Here is a 19,007-nt window from a genome sequence, read left to right on the forward strand (position 1 = left end):
TGCCGTTGCTGCTCCGTCTCATCAACCAGCTCAAGAGGTCCAGGTGCAGGATGATCCTCATTGCACCGGCGTGGCTGAGACAGATCTGGTTCCCGGACCTTCTGGACTTGTCAGCGTCCCCACCTATCAAGCTGGCGATGGACGCGGATCTTCTCTCCAGAGAAGGAGGCGCCATTCTCCATCACGACCCGGAGTCGCTGAACTTGCAGGCTTGGCTCCCGCAGCACTAGAGTTCGGAGGATACAATATCGCGGCTGACTGCAGAGAGGTTCTTGCAAAAGCCAGGGCGTCCTGAACTCTCAAATGCTATGGACATAAGTGGAAGAGGTTCTCTATCTGGTGCCGTGCACAGAAGATTAACCCTCTACGGATTACGGCCCCTCAAGTATTGCCGTACCTTCTGTCGCTGGCCAAAGCTGGACTGGCTCACGCCTCCATCAAGATACATCTGGCTGCCATTTCCCGATAAACCAGAACTAGGGCATCCTTGTGGTCTCATCGCCTGGTGAAGGAATTTATGAAGGGACTATTCTGATCGTTCCCGCCGGTGAAGGCCCCTGCCCCGGCGTGGGAGCTCAACGTGGTGCTGACCCGGCTCATGGGGGCCCCTTCAAGCCTATGCATTCGGCGCCCTTGAAGTTTTTGTCGTGGAAGACAGCATTCCTTGTGGCCATCACCTCCGCACGACGAGTGGGAGAGATCCAGGCCCTATCTTGCAAGCCTCCATACTTGACTTTTCACGACACAAGGGTGGTGCTGAGGACGCACCCCTCCTTTATGCCCAAGGTGCCGTCGGACTTCCACCTCAACGAGCCCTTGGTGTTACCAGTTTTCTTCCCGTCGCCTTCGTCTCCGGCCGAGAGGACTTTGCACTCGCTGGATGTGGCTAGAGCGCTGAAGTTCTACGTGGACCGCACAAAGAGTTTGCTCATGAGTTTTCGGAAGACATCACAGCTGTTTGTGAACTTTGGACCTGTGAATCAAGGGAAGGCTCTCTCGAAGGCTTCCATTTTCAGATGGCTCTCCGGCTGCATCATGCACTGTCACCGGTTGGCAAACCGACCGCTGACCGGCCGTCCGAGAGCCCATTCGACTGGAGCGATCGCTGCTACCACAGCATTCCTGTCTGGTGTGCCCCTGCTGGTCATCTGCAGGGCTGCTACGTGGAAGTCGACGCACACCTTCACAAGATTCTACTGCGTCGATCGGGACTCCAGGGAGGAGTCCAGGGTCGGCCAAGTAGTGCTGCGCAACCTGTTCGCTTAAGGTGAGCCTGGTGAGGAGGTAAGAGATGCTTAATGTTGAGTTGTTGTATTGCTTAATGTTGAGCCTGTTGCCACCTCCCGTGGTCGTGCATGTGTGTACTGCTATGTATTCTTATATTCATGAGCATGTGAATCCATGCCAGACCCCATGCTGGAGAAGGAACAAGTTACTTACCTGTAACTGTTGTTCTCCAGCATGGGTCTGGCATGGATTCACATGCGAACCCTCCCTCGTTCCCCTCTGCGGCTCTTCATTTGGTAATACTGCCACTTTACGTGCTACCAAATCTGAGGATGGCTGCCAGAGGCGGGGCTTAGGGAGAGGGCAGTCATTGGCTGGGAGCAGTATGACACAGAGACCAGTTGGTTACTACTAAGAAAGACAGATCAGAAACGAAACTGATACTGATTTTTTCTTTACCGAGGATTCCCGGCCTGACGACGGGGAATATTCATGAGCATGTGAATCCATGCCAGACCCATGCTGGAGAACAACAGTTACAGGTAAGTAACGTGTTCCTTATGCACATATACATAATCTTCATGCACGGAGAATTATCATCTTCATATCTGTGTTTGATACACATTGATAATGCACCTGTAATCTAACAACAGTCCGTCTGGCCTTTTAGTGTATTAGTCATGTACCATCATAACATATATACATATCACTCAGCTGAGTGCTGCCAGTATTACTCACCATGACTTAAGTTTAGAGTAAGCATGCTAGGTTAAGTTCTTCATTCATCCCATTTGGTGATACAGAATTAAAGATGTCTATCCAGTATGTTTCTCTTTGTTCCAATTTCTTACTTTGTTCATATTCAAATTTTTATTGTCAATAACCTCTATTAACTGGAATCCAATTTGTTTGATTTGGTGCCTGTTATCAATGGCAAGGTCTGAATTAGGATTATAAAGTCTAATGTTTGTACGATGTTCATTCCAACGTGTTTTGCTTTGCATGATGTCTGTCCCATGTAGTGCAAACCACACAGGCACTTAATTGAATGTACAATGTTTTGTGTACCACATGTAGCATAATGCTTCAGCTTTGTTTTCTCCCCAGTAGTGGGGTGAAATAATATATTCCCTGTAACAATATTGTTGCAATAACAGCAATTCAAACACGGGTATGTGCCTTTGCTTATGCTGGTTACATTTGAGCTCTTGTCTGTCTGAGTACATATGCACATTTTTTTCGTCCCTGGGCGTCTCTTTTCATGCCACACATTTTCACATTGTTCTATTAGTACTATTTTGGTCTGTTATATTTATTTTGGATTCTGAAATGTAATGTTCTGTTCCTTGTAGCCGATCCTGTCGGCGTGAGGGTGCTTGGCCTCTGACAACTTCACAGGGTCTCATGCACGGTTGCTGCATTCGCTTTTTGATCTTACCAGCACACGCCACTTCACAGCAGTCTTTTCTTGCTGCCTATTTTGCTGGAGCTCACGGATTGGCTTCTGTTAATACCATGTGTGTACATAAACTGGTTGCTATCCGGAAGTGCAGCGGGAACATGCCTCCCGTGCCAATGTTGCACCTAAGTTAAGCCTTGCTTTGCCACTCTTCTGGGATTCTTCGGCATATGCCGCTCTTTGCCGCTGATTCTTCTGGGATTCTCCTGCATCTACCACTCTGGCACTCTCATGGGATTCTTCTGCATTGACCACTTTCTGCCACCCTTCTGGGATTCTTCTGCATTGACCACTTTCTGCCACCCTTCTGGGATTCTTCTGCATTTACCACTTTCTGCCACCCTTCTGGGATTCTTCAGAATAAACCACTCTTTGCCACTCTTCGGGGATTCATCTGCATATACCGCTCTTTGCCACTGATTCTTCTGGGATTCTTCTGCATATACCACTCTGCCACTGTCATGGGATTCTTCTGCATTTACCACTCGTTGCCACCCTTCTGGGTTTCTTCAGAATAGACCACTCTTTGCCACGCTTTTGGGATTCTTCTTCATGTACTGCTCTTCGCCACTGATTCTTCTGGGATTCTTCTGTATATACCACTCTGATACACTCTTCTGGGATTCTTCTGCATGTACCACTCGATTCTTCTGCTTATACCACAACGTAGGATGGTGAACCCCGAACGTGTCCCTAGGTGACTAAGTCAGAATACTTCTCTTCATCCACAACACAGCTGAGAATGAGTGAGTTAATGGGAGACGAATGTGTGTCCATTTTGCAGTGTCTTGCGCTGGTCTACTTGGGAGATTCTGTGTGTAGTCAACCTTTACAGGTGTGCTGTTAGGATTGGCGTGTTCCTAATACTGCAATAGAACGCAGGCTGTGTTCACGGCAGATGCTGAAGTTTGTGAGAACGAAGGTTCCTCTTCTTTTTGGTAAAATCAGCCATTGTTCCCTTTTCGTCCGCAGCAGAAAAATTGTCATGTCCTCTGGGAGGACACAGTGCTGCCCTCCCCTGTCGTGTGTAGCTGACACATGACACCCGCGGGTACACCAAAAGCCCTTGGCCATGGCCAGCCTGATTAGAATTTCACGGTCTCATGGATTTGCATCTCCTTTGTCAAACCTTGCTGGTGGCGGCGAATACTGAAGAAGGTTATTTACTTTATTTTTTTTAAATATATTATTAGTTTCCACAACAAACAACATACAGTGCACCCCAACATGGCGCATGAACCAAACAATTGCTAACTTACCCCCCCCCCTCTCTCCCCTCCCGAGTCCCGCAATCCACAACCTCAGTCTACTTAGTTTATGACGGTCACTTCTCCTTCACTATCTAGGGAGCTGTTCGCTTCCGGTTCTTCACGTCCCGAGCCCGTTAAGGATGCGACCAAGTGCAGCCAGGCTGTCAGCGTATCAGCTTCCTCTTCATCTCCTCTACACGCCGCCTCCGTCCTGGCCACCGTTTCTGCATCCGCCCATTTCAGGAGGTCACTCCACCAGGTTTCCACATTCAGCCTCTTTTTAGCCTTCCAGCCCATAGCTATCCTGCGCTTAGCCAGGATATACGCCAAATCCTTGAATTTACTCACATGCCTAAGTTTACGTGGTCTTGGAAAAACCCCCACGATGCGTCCACAGTGAGTCCACTTTTAAGCTAATCCCCTTGGTAGCTAGCTGACCCGCCACCTCTTCCCGATATCTTGCAATCGAATACTGAAGAATGTTAATTGGCAGGCCTCAGGGAAGGCCTGGGTGCCGGAAGTGACAATGGAGACCAGATGCCTTTGTAATGCAACGTGTCAACTTGGTGCTAACACCCCTCCTTGGTATGAAAGCGCAGTGAATGTCCTGTCTCGAACCACTCCTTTCAGAGCAAGGAATTATGTGAATTGTAGGAGACGAAAGTCTGCCTGCAACCCCCTACTTCAAAGGAGGCCCATTTTATGATCAAGCACTACATAGGACTCAGTTAATTAGGGAGACACTTTGATGTACAGAAGACAGGAAGATGGGTGGGACTTAGAAGTATACGTTGTCATCCTTGCCCTGTCTGTTGCCAAGCACTCTGATTGTGACCTGAAGCATCACTGAAGATTGTTGGTGGAGACCCAGGATTGGCTCACTTAAGTTAGGCTTGGCCTACACCAATCCCTGGTCCCTGTTTGACTTTAAAAGAGGGCTAAGCCCCTCACTGATCAGATCATCTGAAGCCTTTGTATGGAGTAAGAAGAAGGACTGATTTGGACCTGAGCTGAAGGTACAGTCTACCTTACATCTTCTGCCAGTGAAGGAAGGCCTAGAGTTCCAAGAAGGTAGCAAGATCCCTTCCAGGGAACAGAGGGAGATACCGGACTCAGAGGACCCATCCAGCAGCTCCAGAACCGGTACCCAGCCAGCACACAGAGTGCCCTGCTAGGTTCTGACCGCAAGCTTCCTAGGTGGGAACTGCCAGAGAGTCTCTAGACAAAGGACAATGCTGTTGCCTGTTAACACCCTCCTGAGCTTTGGGCCATCCGCCTTGAAAGGACATGAGCCCTGCGAAGAAGCTAACAGGAGTGCCACACAAGCATCATCCAGCGTCCATCGTTTTAAGGACAATTTCGAGACCAGCATCTGGAATGCTGGTCGAGTCCTCAAACCGCATCTGGCTGCACCGCTGACTGTTGTCACGCTGCAGTCGCCAGAGCCGTCGAGATGCCTCGATCAGCATTCCAGATCCGCCAACCAGCACAGAGACAATGCTTATTGGCCCCGAGCCGCTGCGCCGCACAGCCTGCTGACGTCCGCCCAGCATTGCGTGCCAAACTGCCTGCCGCCTGGTACCCGTAGCTGACTCCTGCCACTAACTCTGGCTCACGGCCTGCGAATCGCCCTGGAACCGCCTTGACGCTGTCGAGCATGAAGAACTTTTTGCACTAGTTCCCCAACCGGCCCATAGAGCTGGGGGTTTCCCAATAGCACTTTAAGATGAGCAGCAGCACCCGTGAGATGGATGGCGATGCAGATTAAGACTCTCGCATCAAATCAACAATGACAACTCAATAGTTTGGCAAAGGGAGTCCGTTTAATGACAAGTACAAAAAACGGGGAGTTCATGAATATCAGCAATCGCTCGATCTTCCTTCTCGCTTCAACTCCAATTAAATTCATAAAAAACACATCATTTATACTAAAAACTCATCATCGCTGATGTGTAACGCTTAAAACTTTGGCATGCAATTCTATTGGTTCTAGGAAGGTAACTTTAATATAGGTGCTATATCTGTATACGCTAATGGAGAACGGGGATTGGATAAGCACTGTCAGGTGGGGCATCTTAGCCCTTACTTCAAAATGGCTACTGTAAACATCACTAAAAGTACGATGTCTCATTGGTTCTACTAGCTATAGGACCCTAGATTACATGCTCCACTATGATTGGGTTGGCATCAACCCCACTCCTACTTTTCCACTTGCTTAGCAGCGTGCAGAATAGCCGGCCAGGTGCAGGGAGTTTGTCTGCAACCCCAGCCTTCCTCCAATTATTGCTACAATCAATCATCACTTCAGTGGTGATGTGTCAATTATTTCTTTTGTGGTTGGCCTCGCGACTGCTGCTTGGTCTGAAAAATGTAAGACATCTGTGCGTAGCACAAGTCCATGTGCAGGTGTGAAAGTTTCAGCCCTTCTCGCTCGTCTGGTCACGTGATTCCGACACCATGAAATGGTCTTATTCTTCATGCAATTCATATATTTGATTTAATTCTGCTAGTCGTCTGCCTCCTGTGGCTTATCTTGACCTTTCTGAGCAGGATACTCTGTTCTTCTTTTCATAAATTGTATCCACTGTTGGTCTATTTCAGCTGATACGACCTTGGCTTCTTGGCACGATTTGCATTCGTTTGAGCTTCTCTCTCTTTAATTCTTGATTTTGTTCGCTGCGAAGCTCTCCTCTTGAGACCTTTAGTAACCTTTGGTCGGTTCTGCTCTTGTGCATAGTGGAAGTATACTTATATAAAGTACTCCTTTTGAGGTAGATATGTATAGATGGCGCTTGCTGTAATCTATCTTACTTCTAAGCATAAGCAAGCCTCTTGATTTCTGTGCTTCTTGCGGTTCCTTGCATATGTACACGTTTAACCTAACTGAATATCTTCATCGTGCATGTGGCATAATTTCTGACATCTTTGACATTGATTATTTCACTTTAGACTCAGGACGTCACTTATTCATGGTGTTTCGTCTCTTCTCATCATTCTCAGGTTGTTATATCTTCTATATATGAGTCAGTCCAGGTTCTTGTGACGTCACCATTCGTCTTCCTTTAGTATCTTTTTAGCTTCTTCAGGGATTGCATTTGGACACTCTTTATTCTGTCTCATTTGTCGATATGGTTTTCTCAATGGGTACCTTACTGTCCAGGTTTTCTTAGGTGTCGGTACTTCAAAAGGTGATGTTCTTCTGACAGGTACTGGACAGAGCCCAACTGCGGCTCTCTGATGGTTTATTTGATCATCATACGTCATCTATTTCGGCGTGAATGTTCCTGGTCAGGGGCGTTGCTGCGGGGCGAAGGGGGCTATAGCCCCTGATATTTTGGTTGTAGCCCCGGATAGAATCTCAGGAGCTACAGCCAAAAGAGTAGCTAGCCCTCAGTCCCAACAGTTCCGACATCAGTGTAGCCCCGGGTCTTTTCCAGACCTAGCAACTCCCCTGTTCCTGGTACTTCAAAATGGGCGACGGGAGTGTGAATTGTGCTTGGTACCCCCTCTGCAACTTCTTCAGCACCAGGTCCATAGCGGTCCTGCCCCATGGTCCTTCTCTGAAGGCGCCTAAAGACACTTGCGACCCTTTGCCCTTTTGGTGTTGAAACCAAATAACTTTGAACAGTAAGACTGATTGCTTTACTGACTACCCTCCTGTCAGTATCTAGAGTGCATCCCTTTCCTTTGTGAAACTGTCTGTCCTCTGTGTTCCTTTACAGTGTGGGTTGTAATTGCAGTGTGCTAGAACTGTCTGTTGTAGTAATAACGTAGATATTGTTATACAGCATTGACTGGACAGTCCCTTTTATCATTGGGTCATGATTGTATTTTTCACTGTGTTGCAACTAACCAACGATCCATGACCTTGCGGGGATTAGCCTGCTATTCTGCCCACGTTACCAAAATTGGACAAGGAGGTCTTATAATTCACTTGTATTCCAAAATGTTCAGGTCCCTTTTGGGGTACTAGAGGTGTGGGGTTAATTGATGGTTTACAAACTGATATACATCCCTAAACCTCTGGTGCCCCAGGAGTTGATTCGGCATGGTGATAGTTTGGACTGATTGGCCCACGGATAATAGTGGAGTGATAGTTTGGACGGTTTGGCCCACGGATAATAGTGGAGTGATAGTTTGGACTAATTGGTCATAGATAGTACTGGGGTGATAGTTTGGACTGATTGATCCATGGATACTAGTGGGATGATAGTTTGGACTGATTGGCCCATGGATACTAGTGGGATGATAGTTTGGACTGATTGACCCATGGATACTAGTGGGGTGATAGTTTGGACGGTTTGGCCCATGGATAATACTGGAGTGATAGTTTGGACTGATTGCCCATGGATAATAGTGGAGTGATAGTTTTGACTGATTGGTCCATGGATAATACTGGAGTGATAGTCTGGACTGATTGACCCATGGATAATACTGGAGTGATAGTTTGGTGTCTGCTTTTCCAACTCTGCTGTGGATGATATACGTAGGTGATCTTTACGGACGTGGGTGAACCGCAGTGCACCATCTGTAGGACTGTGTCCCTTACCAAAAGTTCTTAAGAGTTTGGGCCGACCAGGCAGTGAACCTTTCACCTGAGAATGCAAAAAACCCAGTATTTCCATATTTGAAACCACCCCATAAAGTCCATTCTGTGATCAGTTTGGTCCTCTTGTGCTTCGGTTACTCTTACATGATCTGTTTAGAGCGCCCTCTTTTCCTCGTTTGAGCGAGGGTGGGGCAGAGTAAGGTAGGTGAGGCGGAGCCCAGCTCCAGCAACACCAATCTTCTTGTGGCAGCCAATCCTGGCGATTTGCATAAAAGCAAAGAGCATTATGGGCATAGAAGAGTGGCCACAGAAGTGGTGATTGTAAATAGCTCTGTGATGACGATTCTAGCATGAAACCCTTCTGAGCAAGGAATGCAAACTGGGCTCTATTCCTTCATGTGTCACAAAGGTCACCCTAAGAGAACCAGCTCTGTAAACCACAAGACATATACACTCTTTTGGACATGCAGTCGCCCTACAAAACCTTAAGAAGACAACCTGTCACTGGGATGCGAGGCTTGAGCAGGGGAACCCTGGCTACGTAGCAGATCTGGGACACTGCAGCTCTCTTGGGTTTGTGCCTCCAGCCTCCACCCAACTGTGCCCTAGCAAGAACATCTTTGCCAGAATGCAGCTGTGCCTTGTTCCGGCCCATTTCCTCCCACGGTTCCTATTAAGTCATCTGCATCATTTTAAGGTAAGGCGGCTTGCAGTACCGACTAAAGCACATCCAATGCCTTCCCAGTGGGGTGACTGGCACTCGGTTGATCCACAGGACCTATTGTCCTTGGTATTGGACAAATGCAGCTATCTTGGCAATATTGATTTTTCATCCCTCTCACTGACTTTTAAAGAAGTGGTCGACCAAGTAGCCCCTCTGACACTAGTGCAAGCCCGGGGGGCTCCTTCTGAGCCATGGTTTTGTGACCAACTGAATACCTCCCGCCTGCTTGTGAGACATGGCCTGGCTGAGAAGGCCTTGCTGCGATCCGTCACCAGAAGGTATCAAGATATTTTGGTGGCCAAACAGACATTTTCACTCAGTAGGTAGAGAGTGCCTTGAATCAATCCAGGAAACTCTTCTCGGTGGTGAGATCCTTCTCATCCCCTTCCCATCTCTCTCCAGGGGCTCGGCCTTCGCAGGCATTGTGACTCTCTTTCAGATGTGTTCATCTATAAAATAGGAAGAATTCAGGAAACCATCGCTGTGAGGCGGACGTGCTGTGTGACCTCTCCGTTTTTTACACCTCTCGAGACTGTCACACGGGCATGGGCAGAATTTCTTATCTTCTCTGCTGATGAGGATTATCGGGCCGCTTGTCGACTTAAATCTGCCGCCCGCTCCAATCCCCTTGGGCACACTTAAGGCCATCATGCCGGACCTGCTACCATTGGTCACTGATGCCGTGAATCACGCCTGTCAGTCAGGTCTGATTCCCGCGGAACTGAAGTAAGCGGCCGTCATCCCTCTACGGAAGCAGTCTTCATTGGATTCCACAGTACTTGCTACTTTTCGGCCTATCTCTCTCCTTCCTTTTCCTGTGAAGTTACTTGAATCACTGGTCTCACCCCTTCTTTCCTCCTTTCTGCAATCCTCATCTTTTTTTTACCCCTTTCAGTCTGGCTTTCGCCCGGGGCGGGACACGGAGAGTGTCCTGGTATCCGTGGTTGAGGATTTGATCGTGCTGGTAGACCAGGGTGTAGTGGGGGTCCTGATTAGATCTGTCAGCTGCCTTCTACACTGTTGACCACTCCTTCCTGAGCTCCCAGCTAGCTATGGCGGGCCTCTCTGGGACCGTCCTGCCATGGTTCACTTCCTTTCTGTCGGAGAGGGACCAGTCACTGCTACTCTCATCCTTTCTATCCTCGGTATGTGGTCTCACCTGCGGTGTTCCCTTGTCAAATATCTATGTCCAGCCGCTAGTTCGCCTCATCGGCTCCTTTGGGTTTTGTTGCTACTGCTATGCCGACGACGCCCAGATCGTGGTCCATCTTGACCAGGCTGGCCGGTCGTCAGGCCTCTGTGAATGTCTTTCTGCAGTGAGAGACTGGATGAGTGCGAACTGGCTCAAGCTTATTGGGGACAAGATGGAAGTCTTGGTGGTGGGGTCTCCGTCTGTGTCTATTCTATGGACCTCCTCACTATGGCCTATGGCCTATCACTCTGGGTGACCGTCCCGCTCCTGTAATGTCTGTCTGGAGGTGCTCCTTTCTTCCTCACTCTGTCTCCACAATTGAGTACGGTGTGTAGGACGAGTCACTACATGTTGAGAGTTCTTCCACTTCATTGAGGGCGTTGGTAGTAGCCTCCCTGATCTCTAGTCGAATAGACTACTGTAATAAGTTGTATCTGGTCCAACCATTGGCCTCAATCCATCGGTTACAGCTACTGCAAAATCCAGCAGCACGTGTGGCCACAACCGCTCCCTACGGAGCGCATCTCAGTCCTGTGCTTCGAGCTCTACGCTGGCTTCCTATAGCCCAGAGAATTACATGTAGGCCACTCTGTCTGGTCCACCGGGCCCTGTCGGGACAATGGGCTGAATATCTCAGGGACACATTCCATCGCCATGTCCTGGCCCGACCGCTCCGCTCTAGCGAGGCCAACCTTTCGGTCATTCCCAAAATCCGACTGTCGCGAGTGGGAGGTCGAGCTTTTTCTTTCGAGGCGGCTAAACTGTGGAACCGTTTACCTGCAGGGTTGAGGGGGACGGAACATCATCTGCTCTTTAGGTGGGCCCTGAAAACCACCTTGTTTTAGCTGCTGGTTACATCCTTGAAATCCTTGCGCCAAGAGGCCCTCTGGTAAAGGTGCACGCTATAAGTGCCCCTAACCTGACATAACATCATCTCCAGCGTGCCGTCACTCTCTCCCCGTTCAGAGAACACCTGGCACCTGCCACTGGGCCTTCACATCAGTGAGCAGCTGGAAAAAGAGTACGTTTCAAGATACTAAGCATCACCCACCGGGCGTTGCACAGAAATGGACCTTCCAATCCAGACAACCCTCCCCCCCCCTCCATCTCCCATTGGTGGCGCCCAGGATTAGGTGGAGGCGCCCTGATGGATGACCCTTTTCGCACGCACTGCCCCCACTTCTTTAGAACAAACTACTTCTTCACCTTAAATCCATGCACAATTATTTGTACTTCTGAACACCTGGTAATTCAAACTCTTCAACAGTTAATAGTAGCTGCTCCCGCCCGCCTCCCACACATAGCGCCAAGAGGCCTGTAACATTCGTGAAATACAAAAACCTAACACCATCTCATGACATAGCATAACAAACTTGCTCAGATGTCAAGTGATGGGAAGGTATGTACATGTCACAGCGGTGCTGTAGGACTGCACGGGGTTATGTTGGTGGCCACCCTGAGTCACCTTAGCCCTCTGGTTGGGGGGCCCGCGCTCGAGGTCGGCTCTGCCGTGAAAGCTACCATCAGTTGGCAGCGCTAATCATTTTTCATTGAATCCGCAGTATTAAGCTATTAATAATATCAGTAAACGTCTCTCCCACACTAACTCTGGAAACAGTCAGAGAGGCGATTTCCTGGTCTCCCCACTCGACACTTATTAATGCGGACCAGATGGGGGGGGGGGGAGAGGGGCGTCTTGCATTCCAGGTATCTGAAGTCATGGGGGCTTTGAGGAGCCGATCCCACTGCACGTTACTTGCCATTTTTAACAATCAGGGCCTGCCGTGTGGGCCTTTCTGCGAGAGTTTACAGTATGAGCGGAGCGGTCATTAGTTATAGCCCCTGGTGTACTAATAGCAATGCACAGCGCCTGCACAAATAAGGCATGGAATGCCACATGATCGTGCGTTTGTTTCCCTTCCGGCCCTTTTCGTCCCCTTTGTTTCCTGAAATTGACAGTTCTGCACCCTTATGCAATGACCATGCCACATGGAACTACACGTGACACTTGGTGATGGCTTAGAATGGCCACACGCGGCACTTACTACAACCACGGAGTGGCAACTTAACACTTGATCACACACAGCCCTTACTACATCCACGGAGTGGCCACACAAGCCTTGATCACACACAGCCCTTACTACATCCACGGAGTGGCAACTCAACCCTGGATCAAACACAGCCCTTACTACTTCCACAGAGTGGCCACACAACCCTGGATCACACACAGCCCTTACTACATCCACAGAGTGGCCACACAACCCTTGATCACACACATCCCTCACTACATCCACGGAGTGGCCACACAACTTTTGATCACACATAGCCCTAATGACATCCACGGAGTGGCTACACACGCCTTAATCACACACAACACGTACTACATCCACGGAGTGGCCACACAACTTTTGATCACACATAGCCCTAACGACATCCATGGAGTGGCCACACAAGCTGTGATCACACACAACACTTACTACATCCACGGAGTGTCAACACAACCCATGATCACACACAGCGCTTACTACATCAACGGATTAGCCACACAACCCTTGATCACACACAGCATTTACTACATCCACGGTGTGGCACACAACCCCTTATCACACACAGCGCTTACTACATCCACAGAGTGGCCACACAACCATTGATCACACACAGTGCTTACTACATCCACAGAGTGGCCACACAACCCTTGATCACACACAGTGCTTACTACATCCACAGAGTGGCCACACAACCCTTGATCACACACAGCGCTTACTACATCCACAGAGTTGCCACACAACCCTTGATCACACACAGTGCTTACTACATCGACGGTGTGGCCACACAACCCCTGATCACAGACAGCCCTTAATACATACACAGAGGGGCAACACAGCCCTTGATCATACACAGTGCTTACTACATCCACAGAGTAGCCACACAACCCCTGATCACACACAGCCCTTAGTATATCCACAGAGTGGCCACACAACCCTTCACAGATATCCCTTACTACATCCACAGAGTGGCCACACAACCCCTGATCACACACAGCCCTTACATCCACGGAGTGGCAACACAACCCTTGATCACACACAGCGCTTAATACATCCATGCAGTGCCCACACAACCCTTGACCACACACAACACTCGATGTTGCCTTACAATGGCCTCACAGCCCATGTATGCGTGGGATATATAAAGCACGAAGCAGCTGAGAAGCAACGCAGGACTGTACATAGCGGAGGCCCCCAGGGCTTACAAGTTGAAGGTAGGAGTGGCAGAGGAGCTATGATAGGCCATAGAGCAGGGGCTGGGGGCTAACTTCAGAAGGAAAAAAGTAGGGTTCAGTGCAATGATAAGCAATTGGCAAAATATTGTTTCAGGAGTAGGGTCTTCGGGTACTTCTGGGAGGAGCATGTGACTTTTCAACCTGTTCTGTGCCACTGCACAGCTGGCACCAAGGGCACGTGTAGGATATATCAGCAAGCACTATAATGTTGGCATGGAGCATTTATGAAATGCAGATCTGATTGGCAGACCTCCTTTTCAGAAACCGAACTACCCACATTATTTTATGTTAATAAAAATGAAAGAGGCTTGAGATGGCTATCCTGTCCCAGGGAAGCCCTAGAAGCAGACAGCTAACACATTAGCATTTGGCCAGACTGCTGCCGACTGACGGAGCGAGTGATGAGCACTGATAGCTCGAGGACCAGCTATTCATTCCTTTCCTTTGATTGTTATGTAGCATATTGCACGCTGAGAAAGAAGGTCTGTGAGCCCAGAACGCAGACGTTCATGTGTGTAGCACAACACTGAATGCCGAGTAATGAATTTGCACAGAACCCTACTTTGGTCAGCTTCATTGCATGCTGGGAAAGAAAGTCCCAAGTCCAGAATGGTATTTCTTCCAGCCATGCTGAGGAGAGTCCCAGAGCTGCCCTTTATCTACCCAGGCTGAGGAGAGTCCCAGAGCTGCCCTTTATCTACCCAGGGTGAGGAGAGTCCCAGAGCTGCCCTTTATCTACCCATACTGCTGAGAGTCCCAGAGCTGCCCTTTATCTACCCATGCAGAGAAGGAGAGTCCCAGAGCTGCCCTTTATCTACCCATGATGAGAAGGAAAGTCCCAGTGCTATCCTTTAACAATGCTGCACGCTGAGATGGAGAGTCCCAGAGCTGTCCTTTTCCCAGAGCTGTCCTTTTCCCAGAGCTGTCCTTTTCCCAGAGCTGTCCTTTTCCCAGAGCTGTCCTTTGACTATGCTGCATGCTAAGCAGGAGAAACACAGAGCTGAGCTGTCCTTTGACTATGCTGCATGCTAAGCAGGAGAAACACAGAGCTGAGCTGTCCTTTGACTATGCTGCATTCTGAGAAGGAGAGCCACGGAGCTATCCTTTGACTATGCTGCATTCTGAGAAGGATAGCCACGGAGCTGTCCTTGGAATATGCTGCATGCTGAGAAGGAGAGCCACGGAGCTGTCCTTTTCCCAGAGCTGTCCTTTTCCCAGAGCTGTCCTTTTCCCAGAGCTGTCCTTTTCCCAAAGCTGTCCTTTTCCCAGCTGTCCTTTTCCCAGAGCTGTCCTTTGACTATGCTGCATGCTAAGCAGGAGAAACACAGAGCTGAGCTGTCCTTTGACTATGCTGCATGCTAAGCAGGAGAAACACAGAGCTGAGCTGTCCTTTGACTATGCTGCATGCTAAGCAGTAGAAACACAGAGCTGAGCTGTCCTTTGACTATGCTGCATTCTGAGAAGGAGAGCCACGGAGCTGTCCTTGGAATATGCTGCATGCTGAGAAGGAGAGCCACGGAGCTGTCCTTTGGCTATGCTGCATTCTGAGAAGGAGAGCCACGGAGCTATCCTTTGACTATGCTGCATTCTGAGAAGGAGAGCCACTGAGCTGTCCTTTTGGCTATGCTGCATTCTGAGGAGGAGAGCCACGGAGCTGTCCTTTTGGCTATGCTGCATTCTGAGGAGGAGAGCCACTGAGCTATCCTTTGACTATGCTGCATTCTGAGAAGGAGAGCCAGGAGCTGTCCTTTGGCTATGCTGCATTCTGAGAAGCAGAGCCACGGAGCTGTCCTTTGGCTATGCTGCATTCTGAGGAGGAGAGCCACGGAGCTGTCCTTTTGGCTATGCTGCATTCTGAGAAGGAGAGCCAGGAGCTGTCCTTTGACTATGCTGCATGCTGAGGAGAGCCACGGAGCTGTCCTTTGGCTATGCTGCATTCTGAGAAGGAGAACCACGGAGCTGTCCTTTGACTATGCTGCATGCTGAGGAGAGCCACGGAGCTGTCCTTTGGCTATGCTGCATTCTGAGAAGGAGAGCCACGGAGCTGTCCTTTGACTATGCTGCATGCTGAGGAGAGCCACGGAGCTGTCCTTTGGCTATGCTGCATTTTGAGAAGGAGAGCCACGGAGCTGTCCTTTGACTATGCTGCATGCTGAGGAGAGCCACGGAGCTGTCCTTTGGCTATGCTGCATTCTGAGAAGGAGAGCCACGGAGCTGTCCTTGGATTATGCTGCATGCTGAGGAGAGCCACGGAGCTGTCCTTTGACTATGCTGCATGCTGAGGAGAGCCACGGAGCTGTCCTTTGGCTATGCTGCATTCTGAGAAGGAGAGCCACGGAGCTGTCCTTTGGCTATGCTGCATTCTGAGAAGGAGAGCCACGGAGCTGTCCTTGGACTATGCTGCATGCTGAGGAGAGCCACGGAGCTGTCCTTTGACTATGCTGCATGCTGAGGAGAGCCACGGAGCTGTCCTTTGGCTATGCTGCATTCTAAGAAGGAGAGCCACGGAGCTGTCCTTGGACTATGCTGCATGCTGAGGAGAGCCACGGAGCTGTCCTTTGACTATGCTGCATGCTGAGGAGAGCCACGGAGCTGTCCTTTGACTATGCTGCATGCTGAGAAGAAAAGTCCAGGAGGAGAGTCCAGGAGCTGCCCTTTGTTAAAACACATTTCACATTGGGATAGCCGGGCTACAAGTCCAGCATGCGTTATCCTCCTTTACAGTGGAGCATCAGCCTACCCTCTCCTGGCCCCCACAGTTACCTCTTGTACGCCTGCGCCGCCTCTGTTCTGTCTGCAAGGCCCTTCCGTGGTGGCCACCATGGAAAGAGAGAATGGACTCCCCCTTTTTGCATCTCAGCTATAGTCCTTTGTATTTTTTTTTATTTGGGCCACAGACACCCCACCATTCCACATCTTTAGCACCGTAAGCAACATGCCACGTGCTAATAGCTATAATCTCCTCGGCGGGGGGCATTACCACTTGTGAATGGCACAGGGCCAAGTTATTGCTTATGTACGATTCTTTGGCAGACCAAAGGAGAACTCATTGCAGTATCTCAAGTTGCTCAGCACCAGGGGCTGGGTCCACTCTGAATTCCCAGGAAAGGGGGATTCTTTTCAGTAGCCCCGATTTGAAATGTGTGCCCCTAGTGGGAGAAGGACTTTTTCCAATCAAACAAAAAGCATAAATGATGCCAGTCAGGATGGGGTACCGAAAGGGTGGGGGTGTGAGATAGCAGGTTGGATCCATCCCCTCCCAGTCCCACACTTTTCTTCTCCGCCATCCCCTTCCCATACACTTGCGCGATCTGAGTGACACCTGTCCTAGTAAGATCGTTGTCTGTCCTCCCTCTGTTCCCCCTCCCTTGCCTCGTGCGCCTCGAAACATCTGTGTATAGGCGCGTTATAAATGCCATATCATATCATAGCAACTTTGCCTTCCAGCAGAGGGCTCTAAGCAAGCTTCCTGCCTTGGCATTTGCTTGAAGAATTGCATATTGCTCGTCCAACTCCAGGCCTCGAGGGCCAGAAACCTGATGGGTTTAAAATTCATGAGGGAAAATGTGCATACTTTTAGAATCATTGCATGCAAATTTCTCATGAATATTAAAGATGGTCATCATGAAAATCCGACATGGATCCGGCCCTCAAGGCATGGAGTTGGCCAACCCTGACTGGAACTTGAATCAAAATTACTTTGAAAGCAAATAGAGAGTCATGGACCTAGGGCTGGAAAGATTTACTGGCGTCCAGAGGTGGGTGCATATAAGCCTTGAAAAGTCTGGGTGAAAAGATGACCCATGGGGCCTCCACAGGTAAGGGGATTGGGAGTTAACGGGTGGTGGCCTGGTTTAACCGGTGCTGTGCAGCTCTTGAGCAATGCACACTACTAGTTTTGATTTGTCATCTAGAACCACCCCACCTTCTACCAAACGGAACAATATGCTTTGTAAAAAAAAGTTTCAACTATTTGGGGACGAAATGTTGAAAGGAACAATGTTGTTTGTTACAAAAAAAGAAAACAAGTCTGTTTTGTGAAGAGGTAAGCACCCACGTATGCATGTAATAATAACATGTGTGTCTCTTTTCTCTCAAGGTTTGCAAGACGCTGACTCTCACCAACCCTGGTATAGCCGACGCCGCACTCCGCCAGGACAGGAAAATCCTGGCCACGGCCGGCTGGGACCACCGGCTCCGCATCTTTGGCTGGAAAACCCTGAAGCCCCTGGCGGTCCTGGACTATCACACCGCCACCGTGCACTGCGTGGCTTTCTCGGACCATAGCATTGCAAAGGACCGACTGATGGCTGCGGGGTCCAAGGACCAGCGCATCAGCCTGTGGGCGCTGTACAGCGAGCCGTGAGCGGCGCACGTGCCATCTGAGAACGGGAGGTGTGCGTCTCAGACCGTGCTCAGTGATGCCAGAAGAGCAGGGGGCGGCCGTCCCACAATGGGGATCTCGCCTGATGGTGCATGGGGGGCGATCAGAGTCGGACATCAAACCGTGGCAGGTGGGCACTACAGAGCCTGTCTGATTGCACCGAGGGGGGCAAAAAAACAGCCGAACACCAGTGCCTTCGAAAAGCCACACACATATGATATGTGTCAACTGGGACCAGAATGCAGTTGGAGTTAGGAACTGAGGAGAGGGTGGCCGGAGTGGTGGGGGGTGTGGGGGAGTGCTCGTTTCGACATGCCTCTTCTCCTTCCATCCTGAAATGGTCTGTCCCACCTCATTGCCGTGAGACTTTGTAAATAAAATATGTAATCAGTTTGGGATTAAAGAATTGGCCTGTCGTACATTTCGCAGAATGTTCTCTTCCCCAAATGTGGAATGCGTATCAGTTTCAGGCGAGTAAAGCACCGCTTCAGATGAAATGTCAAGCTCAAGTGGACTCTTTGCTTATGTGGTCCCTGCCCTAGAGAAGAAGTGACTTGAAGGCTTCACCCCTTCACAGGTAGGTAGGGGTCTCCTATCCACCATTACCTCGTTCCCAGCATTCAATGCCAGCCTACGAGATGCACAGTCCAATGCAAGGAATGGTCACTGTGGGATTCACACTTGAATCCGAGTAAAGCCCGCTCGCTGAGTAAAGCCCGCTCGCCTATGTATAAGACTTCAGAGGTGAGCCCTGTGTGTGTAGACAGAAGCAGGAGAAGGTGGACCCCACTGAAACCAAATGCCCAAAGACTGGTCCTCAGAAACAAGAGGATGCCTGCCAGCTAGGGGGTCTTGTCTGGTGTCCTCGTGATGGGCCAGTGACTGCCTTTTTTGTATTGTGTCTCTGGCATGATTTTCGCATCAGCCAGAATCAGCAGATGC

General features: G+C 49.6%; 1 protein-coding gene across 4 annotated transcripts in view; it reads left to right on the forward strand.

The window, feature by feature from the left end:
• The window catches only part of GNB1L (G protein subunit beta 1 like), a 449,973-nt gene extending 431,489 nt beyond the window's left edge, over positions 1-18,484 (forward strand). For all 4 annotated transcript variants that reach the window (XM_069620043.1, XM_069620041.1, XM_069620044.1 and 1 more), the window contains one exon: positions 17,781-18,484. In XM_069620043.1, coding sequence (XP_069476144.1) covers positions 17,781-18,047 — 267 coding nt within the window. In that variant the 3' untranslated portion in view covers positions 18,048-18,484. The remainder of the gene's footprint in view (positions 1-17,780) is intronic.
• Positions 18,485-19,007: the final 523 nt, after the last annotated feature.

This window comes from Ambystoma mexicanum, chromosome 10 (genome assembly GCF_040938575.1).
Source record: "Ambystoma mexicanum isolate Mex_15411 chromosome 10, UKY_AmexF1_1, whole genome shotgun sequence".
In the NCBI taxonomy this organism is placed as follows: Eukaryota; Metazoa; Chordata; class Amphibia; order Caudata; family Ambystomatidae; genus Ambystoma; species Ambystoma mexicanum.